Raw genomic sequence first — 18,692 nt, 5'->3', positions numbered from 1 at the left:
TAAAAACGTACATAGAAAAAGGAGTGAGTGAGTGGTGAGTTTAGTTTTACGCTGCACTCAGCAATATTACAGCTATATGGCAGCAGTCTGTAAATAATCAAGTCTGGACCAGACAATCCAGTGATCAACAACATGAGCATCGATCTGCGCATTTGGGAACCGATGACATATGCCAACCAAGTCAGCAAGCCTGACCACCTGATCCCGTTAGTCGCCTCTTATGACAAGCATAGTCGCCTGTTATGGCAAGCATGTTTTGCTGAAGGCCTATTCTACCCCGGGACCTTCACAGGTCCATAGAAAAAGGAAGCCACGGGATATGCCACTATACAACTGACACACTGACACATAAAACATTGACAATGTTAAAGGTCAAATGCAACCAAAAAATCAAACATAATTAAAACACATTTATCACTTATTCATGACATATAATATACACTGCTGCTTGTAAAAAAACAAATAAACACAATTATAAGCGTACAATCGCAATTCAAAAGTGCAATATTTTGTACTTGGGCTTACTTCCCCCGAAAGGAAGCCCTCAGGAGACCGAACCCAGTCATAGCTGGTGGATATGCACTTAAGTGTAACGACGGCTTCCGATTGACTGTTTCATTTGCTGATATGCTGAGGGTTCATTATGTGTACAGAAAGATGATCTGTTTGATGGGCATTTTAGAAGTATAGCCTGTCACAAGAAAGTAAGATTCTTTATGGATAACAACTTCTTTTTGTGTACTTGATGCGTCGTTTTCAGTATGGATTCATATACGGTTGTCAAACAAAATCATATACACGAAAAGAAGTCGTTATCCATGAAGAATGTATATAGAGATGTTGGGTTTGGTAAATACATGTTCTCTGAATCTGCGCTCGATCCAATCAAAAATCATGTCAGTAGAGATGGTAAACTACTGCGTGGTTGGAATCTGTCATTCGTCCAAGTACAAAGCAGGACTTGAAACTGACAAGAGTTTGCACCAGTTTCCGTCAGATCCGGTCATCCGAAAAAAATGAATGTAGTTTGTTTGCAACCAACAGACATAAAAACATGTCATGTGTATCACACATGCCTAATTACATAATGTGGCAGACACGGGACTCGGGTGCACAGGTCATAAATCAACTTATTTTCTTTATGTCGTATAGTCTGATAGGTGTTAAGTTCAAATTGCACGTGGTCAATGATTGAAGTTGTGTATTGCATGTTGTCCTTAGCAGACAGGCAGACAGACATAGAGGTGTGAATAAACCAGACACTGAGCTTTCTCTGTGACAGAGACTGCTTACCACAATCAACAAGTTTGTTGTTCTAAAGTTCTGAAGGTTTTACATGTTTAGTTTTCAGGGAAACTGACAGTAGTGTCTACCCTTGAAGATTCCCCATCAAAGGTCACATGCAACAAAATAAAAACCCAAAGATAATTAAAACACAATCATCACTTATTCATAACATATAACATACATTGCTGAATGTGAAAAAATAAACCAATAAATAAACAACATTATAAGCATGCAATTGTGAATCAAAAGTGCAATATTTTGTACTTGGGTTTACTTTCCTAAAAACGAAGCACCTGGGAGACCGAACCCAGTCGGATCGGGTGGGTGTGCACTCAAGTATAACGAAGACTTTTCATTGGCTGGTTCATTTGTAGATATACAGAAGGCTCATTTTGTGTATATAGCGATGATCTGTTTGATTGGTATTTCAGAAGTATGGTGACTAATAAGAAAGTAAGCTTTTTATGGATAAAAACGTTTCTGTATATGATATGACATTTCGGTATGGATTCATATACACTGTCAAGCAAAGTGACAGATGGATAAGAATCCATACCGAAGGGCTGCATCATATACGACAGAAAAGTTGTTATCCACAAAAAACGTACATAGAGATATTGGGTTTTGTAAATACATGCTCTCTGCATTTCTGTTTGATCCAATATGCAAATACTTAGATGGTGAACTACTGCGTGGCTGTAAACTGTCGTTCGCCCAAGTACACAGCAGAACTTGAAACTGGCAATGTCAGTTTGCACCGGTATCCGTCTGATTAAGTCATCAGGAAAAATAGATCACACCTGCTCGTCTCTGTAATGTGAGAGAGACAGAACCCAGGTGCACGAGTCATAAATCAATGTATTCTGTTTATGGTGTATAGCCTGACAGGTGTAAAGTTCAAATTGCATGTGGTCAGTGATTGACGTTGTGCATTGCATATTGCCGTCAGCAGACAGCAGGCAGACACATAGGTGTCAATAACACAGACATTGAGTTTTGTCGGTGACAGAGACAGCTTTTCACAATCAGCATATTTTTCTATGTTTCCAGAGACACGTATTAAAACATTTCAGGTTTCAAGCTGAGCAATGTTTAGCAATGAAATCAGTATTTCTAATACTACACTTTCTTGAATACTTGGTTTGCAAATCTGCATGGAGCCAGTGTATATTTATTACTGCACACCCAAAAAGCTTGCAACCACAAAAGAAAAAACACCTCTTGTTCTCCAACTTTGACTGTAGCAATAATTATTGCACCTCTCACTTGCTGTGTTTGTACGAGTCGCCTTCATAGTTCAAGCTGTGCAATGCGCATGCGCTATGGGTGCAGCACAGCACAGATGGAATAACTTTTTCCCTAGCGCTGGGGGAAAATTAATGAATTGTTTGAACTGCAACTTCGTAGGCATTTTTTCATCGCATTATTTTCAACTTTATAAGTAGACTTTGGAGTTTTGACAATTTATTTCTGTTTCTGTAAGTCCATACTGAAAGGTATCAGAATCTGCAAAGTTGTTTTGTGTTGCATGTGACCATTAACATTTCATCCTCTCAACACAGACAGAGATATCACTCTGAATAATCAGACTGCATGGCTGTCCATACTTTGTCCCTCACTGGTATGAAACATGAAATCCATTCCAACTTTCAGTATGAAGAACATTATGTGTAGAACGGCTATAACTAGCATGTTATGTGTATAACAGCTGTATCAAGCACGGTATGTGTATAACAGCTGTATCAAGCACGGTATGTGTATAACAGCTGTAACTAAACTTTACTCACCACCAACACTCTTACTCCTCTTCAGAGCCTGAAAATAACAGAAAATAGAATCTAAAATATATTATAGGTCAGAGCCCTAGATAAGCTGTGTAGCCAGAAAAAACATGCATAGAAAATTTCCACTAACACACAGAAAATTAATTGTTGTGTACCAATTACACAATGAAAATGTTACGAACACTAAAAGTTTAAAACATGTGTACGGAATGTACTTATACAAATCACCTGCATAATGAAGAAGAAGACATACATTGCCATGAATCTGCACTGTTAGTCTTGGACTAGTTTCATAGTGTCAGTATGGGATGAGTGATCCTTCATGAAATCATTTCCGTTATATTTAAGCTGGTTTTGATTAGGTATGACATAACGTAGGACATACATGTTTAGTGACATATAGCTAGGTGAGTAAAATGACTGAAATACCCACATATTTCAAAGCAGAAAAATGAGATACCCACTCAATATTCATAAAACCCACTCCAAAGTACCCACATGAGCTGCATCTTATCTGGAGTTCTGACATATAATACACATTATTGGAAATTTTAACTATGAATTGTGTATTTATATACTTATCCTATCTCATGATTTGCACTTGTCTCTCTAGCTTTGACACTAAATGGAATGAATGAGAACTTTCCCTGTAGGCCTCTCTTGTCCATACGCTCGTGTTCCCCAGACTGCTCTCGTTACAAGACGGGTCCCCAGTCCCATGCTGAGCATGCAGCATGCGTCCCTATCTACCCACGTGGCTACCTCAGAGTGATAATTCCCTTCTTGGAGCCACCACTGTAATCTGTGTAGTAGGGAGGCTCGGTGGGCATACATCATGTGAGATATGATAAGTATATAAATACACAGTTGAAATTGCCAAATTTCAAAAACTTGTTCTATCTCATGATATTCCACTTGGATCTGGTCGCAGATTACCCTAGGTCAAAGAGCACTGACAGTATACACTGTATAGGCTAATGACAACCACAGATAGCAATGAACAACGGAGGCTGGATCCAACTAGCATAGAACCTATGTTAGTGATGGGTTCTCCTGATCCCCTTGCCTTACTACGTACAATCGCTCCCAGAGAATGGGTGCTCCAAAGCAATTTGGTGCTTGGCTGCAGCCCTTGCATATGCAAGAGTACACAACTAGGCCATTCACTTCACTTTGTCACGATTTATCTGAGTACCACAGTGATTAAAGTCTTAGCCCTAGTAATTGGGCATGCACCTGCTTTGAGACAGTCCTCCAGACCCCATCGCGAAGAAGGGAAAAGGAAACTGAATCAGGAAAGCTCACAAGTTTAACGTTCAGTACCACCACATGGCTTCCACTACTTACCAAAGTAAGACCATAACGGTGTGCTAGGATACTTAGGAGCTCGAGCGCTACGAAATAATCAAAGGAAATCGGGAAGTCTGTGTGGTGTAGAGGTCAGCAAGCGAGAACGTCGAATCCAACATTGCAAATACAAGAACCAACCACTGTAGATCTGTATAGAAACTAAAGTCGTTTCCCGTTTATTCGAACACTTGTGCTTATGTTGAAATTGTCTGGATAAGCGAATTTTCAGATATCTGAATCACGGGTCATATGTACAAAGAAACGTACAAAGAAACGAACATAGTAGGCATCAGACATAATCTTTGTTGATTACACATAAACAAATATCAGTGCATACATAAAATGTCTCATAACTGCTCTTGCAGTAATGCTCGCTTGAAGAAATCAGTCATAGCTTTTTGCACTGGCTGTGTTGAAAAGCAAGGACTTTCCCTGGTCAGTTCGTCACTGTCCACATTCACAAGATCATCGTCAGTAACAGTCACAGTTGCAACTTGTGCATAAGGTCGTAGTGCATCACGAAGTTCCGACAAGGCCATGTCCTCATTTGATTGGATAATATCCACATGACGAAAGCAGTTAGCAATTGTCTTCTCGCTCACAGCTGTCCAAGTTTGCTTGATCATCCGGATTAATTAATTATAGTGACCCACAAATTGACACGCCTCAAAAATTAACTCAGTGTCACCTTGTGACTTAGAGGTAGTGTAATCTTCTCACGCTTCAAAGACTGCCGACTTCTTTGTTACGTCATGCGAGACCCTCAGTAATCGCGTGTGTAAACATATAGGTGCTCAGCCACCTGGATATACGAGACAAAAATGTACATAATTTAGTGTTTTGCATGTAAAAATGACCGTATGGTTACGGAAACTGGATTTCCGGATAGGTAAGTAATTTTACAAAATTATGAATTCATTTTAAGGAATTTTCGTTCGGAAGGCGAGTTTTCCGGATATCTGAGGTTCGGATAAACGGGGCTCGACTGTAATTGCAATAACTCAACAAAACTGAGTTAAGAGTTCTAATCCCAGAAAAATGGGGAACAAAATTCAAAAATGAAATCCAAATTTTATTCATCATGTGCAAGAGAGGAATGCATAGGAGCACTGTACTCATCTTTGTTGATGGGATGATGACAGCTGCTGTGCCAGGACAAGGAGTCCAAACTGGTGCAAACCCTGGACATCGGTGACCGATAAGACCATCAGATTATGTGAGGAAAAACTGTGAAGGGCCTTCTGCCGATGACATTGTTCCGGCCACTTGATGATGAAGAAAGTGGATGCCCCATGCCTTGTGTCACTGGCACAGAGTTCTGGGCAAATCCAATGATGAAGGTAGACTGCACCGAATTTTGTATGTGGGGTACAAACAACATGGCCTGTTGTGTATCAAACATTGCCCTTATGAACTGTAACCTCCGAGTCGGTATTAACTCTGACTTCTCGTAATTCAGAAGCCACCTTAATTGTCTTGCCAACTTGATGGTGAACTGCCTGTGAAGCTGATGGACGACTGGTTCCTGCTGGGCTTGAACACAGTCATCGATATAGATCTCGAATGTCACACCTAGACATTGCAGGTAGCTTATAAAGTTGTTGGTTTGGTTGCCAGAGTGAAAAGCAACAGGGCCATTAATATGCCAGTGGCAGGGCTCTCTACTGGTAATGATGCCTCTTGAAAGTGACTCAAAGATACGTTGGACTGTATGCATCAGAATATGAAGGCAGGCGTCTAGCAGGTCAAGGGAATTACAAAAGGTCAAGCAACTCAGTCGTCGATATAGATCTCGAATGTCACACCTAGACATTGCAGGTAGCTTATAAAGTTGTTGGTTTGGTTGCCAGAGTGAAAAGCAACAGGGCCATTAATATGCCAGTGGCAGGGCTCTCTACTGGTAATGATGCCTCTTGAAAGTGACTCAAAGATACGTTGGACTGTATGCATCAGAATATGAAGGTAGGCGTCTAGCAGGTCGAGGGAAATACAAAAGGTCAAGCAACTCAGTCGTCGATATAGATCTCGAATGTCACACCTAGACATTGCAGGTAGCTTATAAAGTTGTTGGTTTGGTTGCCAGAGTGAAAAGCAACAGGGCCATTAATATGCCAGTGGCAGGGCTCTCTACTGGTAATGATGCCTCTTGAAAGTGACTCAAAGATACGTTGGACTGTATGCATCAGAATATGAAGGTAGGCGTCTAGCAGGTCGAGGGAAATACAAAAGGTCAAGCAACTCTTGCCTCTGACAAAGGGATACCTCCAGAGATAGGAATTATCAGAGCTACGTGACAGTACTAATGGATTGCTGAATGTAGTAGATTCCCTGCATGGAGATTGTCAGTCAGTCTACATGATCTACAGGAACACTCCCATTGTAAACGAAATGATTCCCTACATCGAGATTGTCAGTCAATCTACATGATCTACTGAAACATTCCCATTGTAAACGAAATGACATTTGTGCGATTGGCAATCTCATGAATTGTTGATTGGCCAAACAAAATTATGGTTCACTGGGGAATAATAAAAACAATAGATCGCTGCCTGGTGACCGCCGGTAACTGTAGTTACCTCTGAAGTCAGTGCTTGAGTAGAAAACAGAATAGTCATCAAAATTTCCGGTAAACAAACAGTAGTACACCTTTTGCAAATGTTACCCCCTGTGCAACAGTGACAAAAATCTGGACAACACAGTCTTTGCAGAGACAAGCAAGTACATCTATATGCTCTAAAATGTCTTAGGTAAGGGAGTACATTCCCAACAATTTGTGCTCCAGGTACACTAGAAAGAGACAGAAGTGCAAATCGTGAGGTAGGATAAGTTTAAAAATATATAGCAATCCTGAGGCAACACATTCCAAATTTTCTTTATTTGACTCCTAAACACTAAAACCCACAGCTTGCTGCACAACCTGTGGGGACACCCAGAGTTACCTCAACTCACCCCACAATCACTTTCACCAACTTGTTAGTGAACCCACATGCATTTACATTTTAACACTAAGCTCAAAATGTTTTAGTAATAATCTGGAAATCTTTTAAAGTATCATCTTATTTCTACTGCTCAAACATAAACCTGATGAAAATACAATTAAATAACTTCCCGTAGAAAGATTTTACAGCAGTATATCCATGGTACAATGATCAGTTTTCAAAAGATATAAGGAAAGTGAACATTAGAACTGAAACGATTATTCACCCTGCCATTTGTGAAATGATCTATCAAATCAATGTCATTGTTGTGATGGACTATCACTGTCAACATGGTCAAAACACATCCAAGGATTAGTTGTTACTGAATATAATAAACAATACATCTGCCTCTGATTTGTTACTGCATTCATTATCAAAGATTTCATTTTGTTAACCCTATTCATATTATATGTCAGAATTGCCTTAAACAGGATTCAGTACATCCCAAGGGAACATCCTCTGTCCTGACATTTTCAGCCTAGTGGTTAAAGTGTTCACTCTTCACGCTGAAGACATGAGTTTTATTCTCCACATGTGCACTATATGTGAAGCCCATTTCTTGTGTCCACCACCATGATATAGCTGGAATATTGCTAAAAGTGGCATAGAACTTAACTCACTCACTCACCCCTGATATTTTTCAACACACACCTAACTACACATATTGACACAGGGTGCTTCAATCACTGGACCTTCAGTCATCACTGTCCCTACCTTCTGTTTGACGGCGGCCATCTGCTGCACTGCTCGTTTCACTGCAGGGACTGGCTCGTTCTCCACTGCCCTCCACTTCTTGAACTGGGCCTTGTACTCAGATGTCTTGGGGAAGCCTGATGTCTTCACAGGCCCTACCTTACTGTTGTAGACAACCTACAACAAACACTGGCATCAGTCCCAGTTACATGAAAATACCAACATCAACATCCTGAAGGACATAACACCTTATAAAACATCTAATACAGGAAATAACTGATCCAGTACAGTTACAGACTGGGTTGCAGTAACACATGATAAAACTGTAACTTCAAACAATCCAACCATGCTAGCAGAATTACTGACAGTTATGAGGTTTCGTGATGCAGAAAACCAAGGATGATAATAAGACTGAATCAGCTTTAAACCCATGAAACTACTTGACTTTCATGGCTTGCACGAGTCGATGAAACAATATTTATTAAATTTTTTGCAAAATTATGGTTCATGGATTTTCTTGCTGACATTATCATGTCTGGCAAACAAGTTAACCATTTCCAAATCATGACAGAGTAACATGAGAGTGTATGAGTGGTACTGAATATTCAAAATCCATCTGCACCAGGAGATTTAGGAACTGAACTTCAGGCTAACAGTCTGATGTATGAACTGATTCATGTGACAAAACTGGGCAAGAAGTGCGGAACTCCATCACAGTGAGAGAACTAAAATTAATGAGATACATTGTAGCTACAATTACTGACTCAAGTTCATCAAAGTTCAAACTCAGACAAATGTCAGACACAATTTATTGTTTTTGAGTTGGCAAAAATGTTTGGGGTTTTTTCATCTAAAATATACCTAAAACATATCATAGGTTAGGTAAAAAAAAGAAACAGCCTTGGTTATCAATCATAGTCACATTATCATTAGTCCACTACATGATTCCTGTTTTACATAAACCCAGTGACTGATAAACACGCCACCTCTTGTTCAAATCACCATGGCAGTCAAGGGTTGCGATACACAGAGCAACAAGATCTGGCATAGCTTGCAGTTACTTCCCCTTGCATGCATTCCACTCGACAACACATCTCATGTTTCTTTTAGCTTGTCAGGCTGCTAAGAGACCACATAATCAATTTAAATATGATTTCACTGTATAGTCTCTGGGCTGATCAATGACAATAAGAAATCTGCAATAAAATATTACTGGGTATAATAATTTACAAATTGAGTATATGTGAGCTGAATTCCTGAATATGTTTTACAAGCAGAGATTATTTGCCTAAAAAGAGCTGGATATAGTAATCAGCTGTTTACAAATTTTCTCCTGACATAGGATCAAGTTGCAGGAAGGTGTTGCATCTCTCATGACCAATGTTCATTTTGCTGAGAGTGTGGTAAGCTAGCAAATGGCAAAGGTGGCCATAAAAACATACCACAAGTGTAAATTGTAATTAAGAACAGAGGTGATTAACAAGCTGCTAAGAATGAATACATTCTTGGTGCTCTTGACAGTATACACAGTATGCATACACAGGATAGCATGAAGCTGACACTTACCATTTGCAATTGTACAAAAGCTGGAGAGATACCAAGGCAATCGCCACAAGCTATTGCAAATTGAAAGAGTACCAGTCAAAGTCCTGTATATACCCAATAACAAAACCATGAAGACTACTCTTCAATTACTTGATTCCAAAAATCAGCCAGATTGATACTTCTGTGATTTGAAGGAGTGACAGCAACTTGTCTTTCAGTCAGGGGTAGTACCATGACAGTAAGAGAAGTAAAAACAGGCACTTCTGGAGTGTCATTGCTCTTCCTCACCAGCACTGTCTGACCCTAACTCTACGATACTGCATCACCGTGGCAAGTGACAACAACTATTTAGATCCATTGAACTAATTCTCACTCCTTCATTACCTGTTCTGCTGCTAACATTGGAGATGAGCCCACTCTGTTCTTCCACTCAAACTCCCGCTGGTACTCTGACTGCTTGCGTGATGGTCGAGTTGGAGCAACGCCTGCCTTGTACTTCATGGCATATTCAGCCTACAAGAGGGACACACTGACATGAAGGGGGAAATTTGTCAACACATGCTTCATCTTGCAGCATTACAAAACCTAAATCTGAAACAACGTGGCCTTAATATCGTGGAATATTCATCTGTATCACTGAAAAAAATTACTGACCTGAATTAAGTCTGAAGCATGCTTTTTTTTCCTTTTTCATATTTTCTTTTTTTAAGATAGTGTGTCAAAGTCATGGAAGTGAAAGAATCTGAAACCATGAATATGTTCAATACAAAAAAGATCATTTCCAACTTCCACACCAACTTCATCAAAGCTGTATTAGTGTAGTATCATTAAGTGAGCTAATTCAGTGCTACTTTAAATGGTATTTCACTTGGTTATGTGTGATGGGAAAGCCCAAAATACTGCAGTTAGTAGAAAAACAAAAATGTGAGCACAGGTTCTGACCAACTTGATCATAATTGGGGTGAGTCAACAAGAAACTTTTGCAGAACATTCCCCATCTCTTGGTGATGAAACCCAGGTTCAATATATACTCGGTAACGTGATAACAGCCATATTGAGACGAAATTCTTGCCAAAGATCAATAATGACCTAACAAATAGTAGAAGCGTAGTCCACAAAGAAGCGTCACCTGTCACTGATAATAAATTTTATCAGTCAACTGACAAACTACTTTCGACCTTCAGGATAATTATTGTTGGTGAAGAGCTTATATTACTCGTCTCTGGATTTAGTAGCTGATCCAGCTTAAATAGTCCAAAAACATTTGTTGTTCACATTTTCTGTGAGTAATATTCAGTCCCAATATTCAGCAAAATAGATGCACTGAGAATCGGTTAAGAAACATATCTGACAAATGCTACTAGTGAGTAAGAACTTCCCATCTTTGTAATTTACTTGGCCTCAGCACCATTTAGTAGATTCCACACTGTGGAATTTTGAAATGGATTGAATTTCAAATCTTTGAACCCAGCTAATTCCTCAACCATTCAAAGAACTGACTCACAGAAGCTTCAGGGGCTGAATCAACCACACCCTTCTCTATGTTGGCCTGAGTGAATTCATTCATGCTTGGCTTCTTCTTCTCCCCTAGAACATCACTTAGATTCTTGTCTTTCAAAGCTTGCTTCACTGATGCCTCATTCTCCTTCGTCTTGCTCTTTACTGCAGCCTGCTTCAGAGGCAGGTTCTCAACAGACTTGTCACTGGTCTTCTGAGGGACAGACTTGTCACTGGCCTTTTGAGAGACAGACTTACTCTTCGGTTGTGTTTGCACCATCTTGGTCTTCAGAGGCACCTGACCAGGGTCTCCACGTGGGGCAAGCGGGGTGGGAGGCATCTGGGGCTCCACAAACTTCTGTGTATCAACTATCGGTGCAGGCCTTGCTTTGTCAATAATTTGATCATGCTGGTGCAAACAAAGAGGTTACATGTGACACAGAAAAACACTCAGTGCACAGTTAACAACAAACACCTTACACACTGAAATTGGTTGATATTTGAAAATACAGCTTCCGATTACGGACTTATTGCAACTGCAAAGAAATATCTGTTTTATTTCTTAAACCCATTCTTAACACATTGGCCATGGTCAAAGTTAAGAACACTTAGGGCTACAAACGTTTTGCGAATTACGGCCTTGTCTACCACTGGTTACTCCATATCACGGTTAGTACAAGTATCTTACCTGCTTTTCCATGCGAAGTTGTTTTGGTGGTGACAAAGCTCGATTGTTGTTGTTAAAGTTGCCACTCTTTGGTCGGTACTGAACATTACTGGCAAACTTCTCATTTTGACCAAGCAGAGCAAAATCCCTGGCTGGCTGTGATGAACATGAGTCATAAAATTCAGTGGACAAAGACACTGGCGGGCCAGCCACTTTCCTCCTCCTCTGTAGGGGTGGCTCAGTAACCAGTGCTAGAACACAGAATACATCAGTCGGTGAGGACATGAAGAACATTTCAAGCTACCATTGTTACATCCCACAGTATCTCCATGAGACACTGAAGTAAAATCCAATGTTATTTTTTTACTTACCAATCCAAAAAGCAATGGTAAGTATTGGCTAGCATTGACAGAATGACTCATCCAGGAAACAGGGATTTGAATCCCCAAATATGTTCTAAACATCAGATATAGTGTGTTAATGTAACCGTGGTAGCAAAATTTCAGCTGTACGAAATATGTCAAGCACATGAACATAAACATCATCATTAATATTTTGTTTTCTTTAAATAAATGATTTAACTATTTCCCAACCAAGATATTTGTAAAGAGCCAGCCAGTATATTATGGCAAACGATAGTTGATATCTACAAACTAAGCATGCACAAATGAGAAATAAACATGCTAGAATAAAGAGAAAACTTGCAAGAAACATGTTGAAGACAATTAAGCATGACAAGAAAACTGTGCATTTCTTGGTATGGTTTTTACTGTTTACAGAGTTTTCCAAGATATGAAGATGTATAGACAAAGTAGTTCATAAAGACTTTTAACGATGATATTAATCATGCCTTTGGTTAACAGGCAGCAACAAAATGCAAGCTTGGTTACAAAAGGCTAAGAGGAAAGCAAATGACACAAGTGAAAAGACATAAACAACACACATAACGTATTATAAAGATACAGTGGTATGCATGCAAGTCCATTTCACAATCACCAGTAGAACGCCAAAACAAACAAGTAAAGGAAATCTTAAATTCTTTCCCAAGATCGACTCTATAAAAAACGAAATATTACAACAGTGGAATCTGACTATGAAACTGAAAGTGTGCAGAGATGCCACAGTGGGCTGGGGTACCTTGCTTCATCGTGTTTAGCCCTGCTGAAGCTGCTGCCTGCTCCGGGGTGGGCTCGAAGGAGGCACTCTTGTATGATTGAAACTTGGGATAGTTATCCGTGTATTCTGACTCACCCTGAAAGTTACCAACTCCTGACTTTATCATTGTGCCTTTTGCACATAAACAATTGTGACATAAGACACTGTATGAAATAGCATCTGCCTGCCCGCTGTTTGCAAATTACATGGCAGGCCTACGTTATTCTGTAGCCAGCCCTATGTGCCCATACATTTTCCAAGGGTATGTATTTGACCATGCCACTGACTACAGGAAATATTTCAAAACAAAATTTACAACTGTGGTAGCTAGACAACGTCTCCATGTATAGTTGATCAATCAAACCAGAACTTCCACAGATCAGCATACCATTTTTCCTATCACTGAATGTAATTGGTTTAGAGAATGCTTTCAGTGACCAAGCTGTATTTGTAAATTTGCTGTTGCTCACGTATACTTTTCACAGAAAGAGTTACAAATCCCCTATGCTCATTGTATGAAGAACATGTAGAGAATATCCTTGCCAAACATCTTGAGATTGATTCTGACTTTCCTTGGTTTTTTTTTAATTCAAGATAGCTGTGACACTAAATGAATCAACAGGAACCACCAAGTTATGTTCTATGAATTTGCTTTTGCACAAGTGTAAGTTAACCTCAATATAGAAAATTCATTATGTACATTATTTTAACACCTTATCTCTGTTTCCTATTTTTAACACAGGGATGGTTACATGATATCAGCGCCAGCAACATTTTCCAGGTATCAGCCCTGTGGGCTTCCACGGATTTTAGGAGTTTCATACACTGCGTAACCTAGTGTAAGTATTTCCCACACAATACACAAAGCTGAGTATGTATTTACGGGATGCTTCTTAATTTTGTTCAACATGTTGCTTTTGTCAGTAATACATGTCATCACTTACCAGTGTTGTGAAAAATGCTGATCTCAGGCATTTGGGACCTTTTAGCCTCAGGTATTTCTGTGATGTATTGATAACTGATCGATAGTTAGTGAATGATTATTGACCTCTGTGATCTCAATCAACAGACAGTCCAAATAATCATAATCTTCAAAAAATTGGCCTATACTTGTACATAGGGTGTCAAATGCCTGGACTAGTCCTCAGTACATACTGATCGTGAGGGCAGCAAGATCCAGTGTAAAGCAGGGTTGTTGGACATGCTGTTGTGTTGACAGAAACATGCTACAACACAACTCAGACATTCACAATATAGCTGCGACAAATTACGGGATACAGATCAATGTAATACTTTGTTTTGTTTAGTTCAACAAAGCTCCTTAACCACATGAACTCTGCTAATTACTCAAAGCTTGTGGAAGTAACGAGTTTCAAGTAAATATACTTGGGGATTAATTAAGAGCTTTTGCAAGTTTATCAGTCAACAATGGAAACAAACTGTCATTATGAACAGCATTCCCACCTTAGTGACTTGAATACGTCATGCAAAACACGAACAGAGGCAGTCATTCTGACGTACAGTGGAATTGCTCAGATCAGATGCTGGCTCATACACATGTATGTCAATGCCAGACTGACTTAATGTACTCGATCATAAAACAAACATGTTAATCTGATCCAAACAGGCAGATTGTTTCCTTTGGCCATTCAAACATTAAAACATTTAAAGTTAAATGTCATTCAATATCAGTAAGACAGTCTTAAGAGCAAGTCCAAACTACACACAATCATACATGAAAATCATGATAACAACACTGCAAGTTGTCTATATATAATACTTCCTGGCAAACGACATATTGTTGACAACACAAAATACATCACACCACCTCTGTTGAGCAAAACATTGTCTCGATTCCCCAGTAACCCATGGTCTCCACAAGCACGACAGGAGGCTTGTGAAATACATGTATTTGGTAACTTGTTTTATCACATGCTATGCCAACATGCTGGGTTTTACACACACTTTGAAAAATGAGAGTCATGGTGACTCACAATATTTATTTTAGGGAGTAATTTTCAACATTTGTGAGTCATGAAAATTTAATATTACTTTGTGAAAATCAAAAGGCAAGAGTTTGTTTTGTGTTGTAATGTCATTAATTACTAGCAGAAAAAACTATCATTGTTTGCTTATCAAATTGACTTTATTGACCTGAAATCTGAGGAGCACCCATAAAACTTGCGTCAAGCTTGACTCAGATGATAATATGTTTTGAGAGTCTTTTGCAAAATTGTTGCATCAAATACGTAGGAATCAAGCTTCATGTAAAACCCTGAACATGGAGTGTACATTAACGGATAGTGAGTTTTGGTCCATCAAGTCTAGACTTGATAACATACAGACTATGTTATATGACGCTGAATATTGCTGATGTCAGTCTCAAACGGTAACCAAAATGAAAAGACTGTAAAGTCATTCTCTGTTGGTTATTGTTAGTCAGCACTACATGTAGAATGCATCAGCTGGTAGTATGCACAGGAAACAGACATCCACAACTAGCATCTGCAACTTAGCAAAAGGTTAGCATGGTGGCTATGCAAGGTATACAGCATGCAACACGCCATCACAAGTCCATGAGTGTATCACAACATACAAGCCTTGGTTGTCTCCATCCCAGCTGATGGAACTGCCTGTTCATATGTTGGCACAAAACTCTTGCTACGATATGAATCAAACCATTTGAAATTTTGTTTGTAGTCTGATTTTCCCTGTAAATAAATATACATTTCTATCTTACATCACTTTTTACACATACATTATGCCATCAAAATGATAAACAATTACCTTAGTTTTAGATTTAATAACATTTCACATGTCTAATGCTATGTTTCCATTGGGCCTACCTTTAGAATACAGCACCACAAACTCACCATTTTACGTAATTGCAGGTGATTTTGTTCAAAATCATGTTCCTGAAACAATGCACTGTCACCAAGGTCGCCAAGCTCAGCGAGTGCGTATAAGCTCCACTCACTGATGTTTCATCTCTACTAGCCATGTCATTACAGAAACCCAATGATGTTGAGAGTTTCCAACAGTAGTTACCTGACGTATGCGTAATTTTTCGCAAGCACCAGTATTTTTTTTCTTTTTTGACTAATATGCTTATATTTCTTTGTATTAAGAGGTGCTGAGGTGTTATATTTTGTGTATTTATATATTTCGTATTTTTTAAATTTAGTAAGAATGACTAACATTGGTCACATTTTGCCATATTTTATTATTCGCAGTTTTAATCAATTTCAATAATCTAAATATGTTTTATATTTCGGTTTCAAAATGAATCAAATGATTCAAATTTGAATCAAATGAATTATAACTGCAAACTAATATACATATATTTATTTGTCATTCAGTAATTTGCACCATTAGAAGGAAATGGAGTTTATTTGTAATTATTTTTCGAAGCAGTAAGAATGCATTACACTAGATACATCAGCCATTTTCGTGCCGTTTTGGTCAACGTATTCTTTTTATTAGAATTATTTCAAGGGTTGGGGTTAGGTTTAGGTTTAGGCTTAGGGTTTAGGGTAAGGGACCTAATGCAATATAGTAGGCAGACGCATGAGTACCAATTGTTTTCCGTTTCCATTTTTAATACTTTGTTCACAAAAAAAATACCCGGGAGACCCAAAACGTCAAAAGTTAAGTAAACAATGAAATGTTTTAATGTAGAAAGTTTGGGCTGATGGAAATTGGCCTCCAGCAACTTTCACCTCTAGATCTACATATTCAATAATGATTCGAAGTCAAACTCATCCCCGTGCCGTCACCAAACATGCCCATGTCTCACTCATTCCTTAGCGCGATCCACATTATCCTTACTGTGTTACGTACAACACTTTTCTCTCATGAAAGCACACAATGATTTACATACAAGCACATCATTCATGCATGCACCATGAAATTCAACGCCTGACGCTTGACGCCAACAACCGTTTTCAGTTCGAACCATATCAGCTCATTTCACACAACATGGTATCTTGTAGATTACCGAATAGTATGATCGTGCCAAATGATATCCATTCGGTAGCTCGTAATTGTCCACAACCAATTCAACTCTCTCCATTCATTTCCATGACATCGCAGGAATGACTAGCTAAATTTGCAGTGTCCAACAATGTGGACGTAGCTCAATCGGTTAGCTGTCGGGCTAACAATCTGAGGGTTGCGGGTTTGCATTCGACGGGTTCTCACAAACTGGTTGCCTGTCTCACTGACATATGACCTATGGCTGAGAATGTCCTCACAAGAAATTGTGGTGCTGAATTCTAAAGGTGCTCCTTACATTGTATAATGATATTTACAATCAACACTTACTCTTTGAGCAAAATAACCCCATTTCAATGAAGGGCCTTCACATTTTTTCCCGTACATTTTAGCAGAGACCATATTATATTGTCCCTTAGAGTAGTACTGCAGTAATTATTAATAAAAGTCCACGTTTGGTACAGATTTGTATTATCCCTGCAGACAACGGGTTGAACTCCTTCAAATTAAGCAAGACTTTGACTACCCGATTGCAGTCAGTTACTTGTTTGCATTTAATCTACGAAAACAATTAACATATTTTGGGAAGGTTTTCTTCAAGTGAACTGCATGCTCTATGTCATCAGGAAAATGACATTTCTACAACGTGACAACGATATATACAAAGGTGATTATTGGCGAAATTTAAGCTAACAAGTCCTTTATTCAGTAAAACTCTCGCATCTCTATTGCAAATATACTCTCAGTTCTTTTACATGGAAGCTAAATACTCCAGCTATATAAGCATACATGTTCGCAGGAAACAAGTAACGACTTGTCCAATGTTGACAATATTTGAAACGAATGCATTGCAAATTTCATTACTGTTTAGTTTAGATTGTATGATATGCACATCAAAAATATCTATATAAATGAAACAAAGATACCTTGAATTTTACCGGCATGGTTGCTTTATGGTAAAATTTGGAGCAGATCAACAGACTCAAAACAAACTGATTTCTGTCTTTGAATTCGTAACTCCCACCGGATGCCACCAAAAACCGCGTCGTCCGCAACACGCATGCGCACTTTAACGAGGGGACACAACCCACACATGACAGTAATTCTCCGTCAGATTCTGAGCATTGAGCCATACGAGTTCGTATCAAATGTTTACATAAATATTTTAACAGTCATTAATCGGCAAGATATCCTTAGCAGCAGTATGTCTTTCCTTCCATGATACATACTGAAAATAAATTCATACGTGTGTATGTACGTCCGTTGATCGCGTGTCTGTGTGGATTTTAAGTCCACTTTTTTCCCCTTTGAAGAGAGGCCCTATGATAGTATATGCATGGTCTCTGGTTTGAAGTATGATTATAATTTTCTTTTATCAAATCTGCAAACTGTTGCAGAGAATAATTTGCCGACTGTAACTATAGTTACCATATATATAATGTATAATCATCTGTCTCATCACTGTCTTAACCTCGTCTCTCTTCCGCCAACGGAAACATCTGCCTCCACTCCTGCCCATCACTCCAAGCAAGTCCGTATGTTACTAACACAGGCCAGTACGGAATATGCTGAAGATTGCAAACCCAGCATACGCCTTCAGTGTGTATGTATGACGTAATCCGCTAATTTCTGTATTGGATAACTGACATTTGTTACAGCTTCGTACACTTGCAATGATAATTGATGAGTTGATAATTTAAGTTGTCAGTAAGCGTTAATGAATGAAGTGAGGCTGCCTTCCCT

General features: G+C 38.9%; 2 protein-coding genes across 3 annotated transcripts in view; one reads left to right on the top strand and one right to left on the bottom strand.

Annotated features, from left to right (window-relative positions):
- LOC137296220 (nuclear protein MDM1-like) overlaps positions 1-18,009 on the bottom strand; it is a 30,263-nt gene extending 12,254 nt beyond the window's left edge. Inside the window, exons 1-7 of one of the 2 annotated variants that reach the window (XM_067827959.1) lie at positions 17,876-18,009; positions 12,939-13,053; positions 11,823-12,052; positions 11,142-11,543; positions 10,022-10,150; positions 8,114-8,269; positions 3,075-3,102 (exon numbers count right to left, since the gene is read on the bottom strand). In XM_067827959.1, coding sequence (XP_067684060.1) covers positions 3,075-3,102; positions 8,114-8,269; positions 10,022-10,150; positions 11,142-11,543; positions 11,823-12,052; positions 12,939-13,053; positions 17,876-17,893 — 1,078 coding nt within the window. In that variant the 5' untranslated portion in view covers positions 17,894-18,009. Of the gene's footprint in view, positions 1-3,074; positions 3,103-8,113; positions 8,270-10,021; positions 10,151-11,141; positions 11,544-11,822; positions 12,053-12,938; positions 13,054-15,552; positions 15,668-17,875 lie in introns of both variants that reach the window. The other variant, XM_067827960.1, reaches the window with a different exon arrangement.
- The window catches only part of LOC137296089 (protein rolling stone-like), a 355,451-nt gene that overhangs the window by 74,190 nt on the left and 262,569 nt on the right, over positions 1-18,692 (top strand). The gene's annotated exons all lie outside the window — the stretch shown is intronic.

This window comes from Haliotis asinina, chromosome 9 (genome assembly GCF_037392515.1).
Source record: "Haliotis asinina isolate JCU_RB_2024 chromosome 9, JCU_Hal_asi_v2, whole genome shotgun sequence".
NCBI lineage: Eukaryota > Metazoa > Mollusca > Gastropoda > Lepetellida > Haliotidae > Haliotis > Haliotis asinina.
This window is presented reverse-complemented; position numbering and strand designations above follow the sequence as displayed.